Source organism: Carlito syrichta, unplaced genomic scaffold (genome assembly GCF_000164805.1).
Source record: "Carlito syrichta isolate Samal-C Ts95f unplaced genomic scaffold, Tarsius_syrichta-2.0.1 Scaffold304878, whole genome shotgun sequence".
NCBI lineage: Eukaryota > Metazoa > Chordata > Mammalia > Primates > Tarsiidae > Carlito > Carlito syrichta.
The window spans coordinates 108,054-114,697 of record NW_007248974.1 but is presented as its reverse complement, the minus strand read 5'-3'; the positions used below and the strand labels follow the sequence as shown (position 1 = coordinate 114,697).

At 50.0% G+C, this 6,644-nt stretch overlaps 2 protein-coding genes across 3 annotated transcripts in view; one reads left to right on the top strand and one right to left on the bottom strand.

Annotated features, from left to right (window-relative positions):
• Window positions 1-302, bottom strand: part of BANF1 (barrier to autointegration factor 1) — a 2,319-nt gene extending 2,017 nt beyond the window's left edge. Inside the window, exon 1 of the mRNA XM_008061017.2 lies at window positions 20-302. The gene's annotated coding sequence lies outside the window, so the exon portion shown is untranslated. The remainder of the gene's footprint in view (window positions 1-19) is intronic.
• An 83-nt stretch (window positions 303-385) lies between these two features.
• On the top strand, window positions 386-3,485 carry EIF1AD (eukaryotic translation initiation factor 1A domain containing). 2 transcript variants are annotated; one of them, XM_021713931.1, is made up of 7 exons: window positions 386-511; window positions 629-633; window positions 1,805-1,899; window positions 2,038-2,146; window positions 2,236-2,344; window positions 2,515-2,562; window positions 3,170-3,485. In XM_021713931.1, exons 3-7 carry the CDS (start codon window positions 1,813-1,815, stop codon window positions 3,309-3,311), a joined length of 495 nt encoding a protein of 164 aa, XP_021569606.1. In that variant the 5' UTR covers window positions 386-511; window positions 629-633; window positions 1,805-1,812; the 3' UTR covers window positions 3,312-3,485. The 2 variants fall into 2 exon arrangements, with proteins under 2 accessions (XP_021569606.1, XP_008059207.1); XM_008061016.1 differs by lacking the exon at window positions 629-633 and having other exon boundaries at window positions 422-623; window positions 1,725-1,899.
• Window positions 3,486-6,644: the final 3,159 nt, after the last annotated feature.

The window sequence follows — 6,644 nt, the reverse complement described above, 5'->3', positions numbered from 1 at the left end:
CGGCCGCTCCCGCCGATACCTCAATCCACTAGAACTTTCTTCCACTTCCGCTTCCGGGTCACCCGCGGAGCCGCGTAAAAAAAAAAAAACTGAATTGGGCACTTCTAGCCACTTAGAACTATAGAGTTGAGGCGCCCCGGACCTCGACGGCGTCCTGAGGAGGCGCTCCTTTCCGGTCCTTCTCGGGAAGCCCAGCTGCCTTCTATGATTTCGCTTCACGAGCAGCTCTTCCGGTCTGAAGGAGAGAGGCCTCCAGGGAGAACACTTCCTCTCTCTGTTGCCCGGCGCCCGGAACTCTTGGACTTAGGCTCGACCGACCTGACGGTGTGAAGACTTAGAGGGACGGACAAGAGAGGCGAAGGGCGGCTGGGAGGCTTCCGGGAGGGCGCCGGAAGTGCAGTTTTCGGAAGAGTCCGATGCAGACTCCTGTCACGCTCCTCACAGTCGGGTTGGTGGGAGCTGGGAACACCGGAGACCCGACTTCCAGGTGACGTTATCGTCGCGGCCGCCGGCACGCCCGTCTTCTGTGCTTCGGTTGGCTCAGCGTCGTGGACGAGCCGCTCTCAGCGTCCATTCTGGAAGACCGGGTTGCTCGGGGAGCGCCGCCGGGAGCCCAGGGCAGAGTGAGTGTGGGTCTTCATCTGAAGGCCTTTTCTCCGGGTTGGGGAGGGAGAGGACAGGGAACGGCAACCAGCGATGACACGTCGGAGTTCCCTTTGGAAACCATCAGTATCGGGAGGAACCAGCCCTCGTCTTCCGAATACCCAAGTCAGAGAGAAGGCAGATGCCACAGGCCAAGCCTGCTGACCGACCGCTAGTTAACTCTTTTCCTGGCTTCGGCCGTCGCGGTGGTCACCTCATAGGTCTCCCCTTGTCGCGCGTTGGAAGATCGAGTTTCTGTGTTGTGTGGTTGTGCTAGTCTTGGGGTGGACAAGCGTGTTGGGGAAGATCAGGATGTCTCACCCTCCTTCCGGAGAGGCTGCCTGAATGATTTTCCTGCAACATGTGTATACTTTTATGATTACACTAGTACTTAGGGTAATGGGAGTTGTTTCTAATGACATACGCTGTCCTAAGTGCTTTAGTTTTGCTGTTTCATAACAATGTTAAGTTAGCTATTATTATTATTATTATTATTTGAGTCAGAGTCTCACTCGGAATCCCAAAGTGCTGGGATTACAGGCTTGAGCCACCGCGTCCAACAAGTTAGCTATTATTTTATCTAGTGCCTAGACAAATTGAAGTTAAGAAATGGTAAGGTAGGCCGGGTGAGAGGATTGCCTGAGTCCAGGGGTTCGAGACCAGCCTGGGCAACTTGGTGAGTCCTCGTCTCTACAATAAATCAAAAAATTAGCTGGGCGTGGTGGCATACACCTGTATTTCTAGCTACTTGGAAGGCTGAGGCAGATGGATCGCCTGAGCCCAGCAGGTTGAGGCTGTGGTGGCTATGCGCGTGCTATTAGACTCTAGCCTGAGCGACAAAGTGAGACTCTGACTCAAAGAAATAAAAGAAAGAAAGAAAGAAATGCTAAGGTAGGGCTTAAATCCAGGCAATTAGGCTTCAAAGCCCATGTTCTTTTTTCCCCCCTTTTTAAAATTTTTATTTAAAATCGTGGGGTACAATTCAGGGCTAGGTATAGAAATATTCACTGTGCAGGTACCCGGAGCCCATGTTCTTAAGCAGGCCACTGTCAGTAAAAGTCCTCTCCTCATCTTTAAAACAGTCCTGGGTTCTGAACCCCCCATCCAAGGAACTCAGGAGAAGGGGTTGACAGTCTCTGCATCCCTAACCACCCTGGACCAGGACCCAGCATGTCTCAGGCCACCAAGAGGAAGCACGTGGTGAAGGAGGTGTTGGGGGAGCACATGGTGCCCTCTGACCATCAGGAGATTGTGAGGGTGAGTGGCACTGGGCACAAGCTGCTCTTGCCCCCCATTCCTGTAGGGCCCCTGTGGTGGGGGTAGGGAGCAGTGTGGCTCAGAGGGTGTTTGATCTGACTGATGAGGCTGAGTGATTCTTGGTATCTCCTGGACCAGGTCCTCAGGACCCCAGGGAACAATCTGCATGAGGTGGAGACAGCCCAAGGGCAACGCTTCCTGGTGAGCATGCCCTCCAAATACCGCAAGAACATTTGGATCAAGAGAGGTGAGAGAAGCTGGATGATAGAACCGCTTCTTGTGGCCTTGGTTCTCCCCATTGTAAGCAGGACCAACTTCACTTTTTCTCACCTACAGGGGATTTTGTCATTGTTGACCCCATTGAAGAGGGAGAAAAAGTGAAAGCTGAGATCTCCTTTGTGCTCTGCAAGAACCATGTGCGCTCCCTGCAAAAGGAAGGGCTCTGGTATGGTGGGCTCCTTGACCATTGGCTCTCTGACTTCTAGGGGATTGACTACCTAGCTTGGGAATTGAAGAAGGGAAGATCATGGCATCCCAGCAGGGACAGCAGCTGGAAACAGCTCTTGTTGAGAGATTTCTTTGTACTCTCTGACTCTGGCTTTTCTCTTGGCGTAGGCCCGAGGCCTTCTCTGAAGTGGCTGAGAAACACAGCAACAGGAGCAGGTGAGGAGCAAACCTTGTGGTAGGAAAGACAAACACGGGGTTTGTGCTTTGGTGCCTTGAGGAAGAAATGGAGCCTTCCTTTCTGCCTACCTGGGGTACATGTTGAGAGCTCCTAAGTGTGTGGTATAGTATGTGGTTGTGACTATGACTTCAAGACCAGATACTCTGGGTTGAAATCTTGGCCTTGCTGCTTATATCAGAATGGCTTTAGTCAAGTTATTTAATCTCTTAAGACTAGATTTCCTCATCTATAAAATGGGAGCTTTGTGATGATTAGAGAAGCTAATGCTTGTGAAATTGCTTCGTACAGTACTATGTATGTAATGTGAGTCCATTAAGCATTCATTGGTGATAGAACCATTGTTATGTATAACTGTAACATACTTTTGAGGTGGAGGGCAGTCTTTAGCCTGTTTTCTTTGGCCAAAATTTCCCACTGTTTGGTCTGGCTCTGTCCCTCATTTTAGCATTTTGGGGATGCTGTCCTTTGGCAGGCCTGTAGGACCCTGACCGCTTGGCCAAATGTTCGTCCTTTTTTGCAACTCCTTCATTGCAGATCTGGTTTTCCCAGAAAGTGTTGGGTTAACGCTTCTTTTTTCCCACACAGACAAACTCAACCAGAACTGCCAGCGGAGCCACGGTCATCAGAAGAGTCCAGCTCTGAAGATGATTCTGACCTCTTTGTTAACACCAACCGCAGACAGTACCACGAGAGTGAAGAGGAGAGTGAAGAGGAGGAGGCAGCCTGAGACCCCAGAACCCACTTCTCCGCTTGCTCAGGGACTGGTCTCTGGCTCCTCTGGACTTGGACATTCCCAGGGTGCTCTGCAGATTTTCACCCCTTGATGGGGAGGAGGCAGGGCCCCTCTCTGAACTGACCTTCTGGCTTAGGAGAATTAAACCCCTGGTGGGTAGTGACTTGAGCTGGTGTCTGAGTGACTCTCTGGGGTGGAGAGGGAGACTTGTAGAGTTAAAAACTGCTCCTCCGTGGAGGCCTGTGGGTCAGTGGGCTGACGGGAAGGAAATACGGAATTGCTGGAATATTTCTTGGGTGGTTTATTCTCTCTTGTTAACCATTTAGAAAGCCCCAGGCCCTGTGCTATGCCTCCGTGCATGTGTTTGGCAACTGGGAACAGTCCCAGTTGCCAAACTGGGACTTGCAGTTAACACTGATTCAAGCGTTCAGGATTACAGCCCCAAGACCTGACATTCCCCTGCCACTAAGAGATGCTCAGGACAAATCCCATTGTGCCTGGCGAGCTGCTTTGCCTGCCTTCTAATCACCCATTTATACAGGAGTGCTCACCTCCATGCTGTTGTGTACACCTCCAGGTTGGACCTCATCTCTCTCCCACCCTTAACCATCTGTCACCTCCAGAACGTGTGCTATGTAGGCCTCTGTATCCGTAACCTTGTTTTGAATGAATGGTTCCTCCATCTCCTGGTTTTATATGAAACCTGGTTATTTCCTGAGTGTGTAGATTGTTTTATAACCTTTTAAACGGAGGCAACTTTTTTGCCCTTACCCTTTGTACCTCAGCACCAGAAGGTAGAGTTGGTGGCCTCCTTGTGGCTACTCAGACCATCTCTCCCCACCAGCCCTCTTGCAAACCACGCCATCTCATTTTTGTGAAGTTTCTGCCCCTGGCTAGACATCCTCCATCTTCATTGCTGTCATTGACCTTTTAGTCACTGCTCAGCCGTTGAAGATTGTTTTCCTGGCTTAGTCTTCCACCTCTGCTATTTTCTACATCTCATGGATGGAACTCTTCAACAGTATGGCCCTCTGGTTCCTTGATGTCCCCAACACTGCCTTTCTGTTCCAGCCTGCTTCCTATGTCCCTGGTCACTCCATGGACCCCTGACATCAATAGAAATTGCAGCACCTTTTGAATTTCAATACCTGTACACTCACCACCTCATGGCTTTCTTCCTGGCTTACTGAACTACCCACCCTGCAAAAATTCTTAATCCTCCTCCTCTAAACCAGCACTTACATTCTCATCACTAACCTGTCTTCACTTCCCTTCTTGTGTAGCATTAATTCCATGGTCCACACCCTCCACTCCCCGTCTCCCTACATTGTATTCTAGTAAAACTCTAACCCTGGGTGAACCCAATCATTCACCCCCATGCCCAAACCCAAGTCACTGTTATTAGGCAAGGAAACAGCCAATCTGGCCCACTAGTTGTTCCTTAAGTTACTGAAATTCAAATGGACACTCTACTGCCCAGCAGATTGTTCTGGGGTGTCAAAACTGCTGTTTCATCTCCAATCCCCCTTTCCTGTGGTAGTTACTGACCATGACTCATACTTCATTAAGAAATAGCCATTAAGCCAGGCACGGTGGCTCACGTCTGTAATCCCAGCACTTTGGGAGGCCAAGATGAGAGGATTGTCTGAGTCCAGGAGCTTGAGACCAGCCTGGACAACTTGGAAAGACCTTGCCTCTACGATAAATCAAAAAATTGTGTGGATGTGGTGGTGCACGCCTGGGGTTCCAACCACTTGGAAGGCGGAGGTGGAAGGATCCCTGAGCCCAGCAGGTTGAGGCTGCAGTGGCCATGAGCATGCCACTGCCCTCCAGCCTGGGCCACAGAGTGAGACTCCAACTCAAAAAAAAAAAAGAAAAGAAACAACCATTGGAGGGAACCCTGTCTCCCGTTGCCAACTCTCATTGCCAATTGTGCTTGCATGCCTTGCCATGTCATTACTTCCTGTTGTCAGCCTCTGGGACTTACACCTTTCCTCTTGTGCTTTGGAGCCTATCTCTTCCATAGCTTTCTTAAGGACTTTTCTGGGGTTTCTGTGTTGTTGGGTTTTGCTGTTTTGGTTTGGGTGTTTGGTTTTGTTGTTGTTTTGTCATTCTGTTGGATGGATTATGTTAGCATTAAACTTGCTGTGGAATCTCCCATCTCTGAAACAATTACAAAACCTGTGCTGAGCCGAGCTCGGTGGCTCAGCCTGTAATCCCGTGCCTTTGGGAGGCTGAGGTGAGTGAATTGCCTGAGCCCGCGGGTTCGAGACCCGCCTGGGCAGCGAGACCTCATCTCTACAATAAATAAAAAAATCAGCCGGGCATGGTGGCGTGCGCCTGTAATTCTGGCTACTCGGAAAGCTGAGGTGGAAGGATCGCTGGAGCCCAGCATGCCGAGGCTGTGGTGGCTGGGAGTGGCCACGACAGAGTGAGACTCCAACTCAAAAAAAAAAAAAACCTGTGCTGATTCTCACATCCTTTTCAGCTACCACTTCATTTATCTTCTCTCATTCATTTTCTCTTATGTTTGCTTAATGTGGCTTTAAACATACACATTTGTGTGAGTGTGTGAATACACATGTATAAAATGTATGTAGCAGGCCAGGCTTGGTGGCTCAACCTGTAATCCCAGCACTTTGGGAGGCCAAGGCGAGGGGATCGCCTGAGCCTGCAGGCTCAAGACCAGCCTGGGCAACTTGACGAGACCTCATCTCTACAATAAATAAAAAATTAGCCGATCGTGGTGGTGTACGCCTGTAGTTCTGGCTACATGGAAGGCTGAGGCAGAAGGATCACCAGAGCCCAGCAGGCTGACGCGGGGGTGGTCATGAGTGTGCCACTGCACTTCAACCTGGGTGACAGAGCAAGACTGCAACTTAAAAAAAAAAAAAAAGTATGTAGAGCCAGGTGTGGTGGCTTACACCTATATTCCCAGCACTTTGGGAGCCTGAGGTGAGAAGATTGCCTGAGCACAGGAGTTGGAGACCAGCCTGGGCAACATGGCAGGACCTCATCTTTACAATAAATCAAAAAGTTACCCGGGCGTGGTGGTGTGTGCCCAGCCACTTGGAAGGCTGAGGCGGAAGGATTGCCTGAGCCCAGCAGGTCGAGGCTGCAATGGCCCATGATCATGCCACTGCAATTCCAGTTTGGGCCACAGAGTGAGACTCCAACTCAAACAAAAAATTTATACGTATATACAAAAAGTAAACCAGATGAGCTAAAGGTATGTGTATGTGTATGTTATGGGCGGTAGTGAGCTAATTCTTCCTAAAGAAGAAACCACTTGTCCCTATGCTGTGTTTTGAATGGGCCATTCTTTCC

Coding starts and splice junctions, on each gene's coding strand:
- EIF1AD (XM_021713931.1), top strand. CDS start 1,813: ATGTCTCAGGCCACCAAGAGGAAGCACGTGGTGAAGGAGGTGTTGGGG. Junction 1,900..2,037: donor ACCATCAGGAGATTGTGAGG/GTGAGTGGCACT, acceptor CTCCTGGACCAG/GTCCTCAGGACCCCAGGGAA. Junction 2,345..2,514: donor CTGCAAAAGGAAGGGCTCTG/GTATGGTGGGCT, acceptor CTCTTGGCGTAG/GCCCGAGGCCTTCTCTGAAG.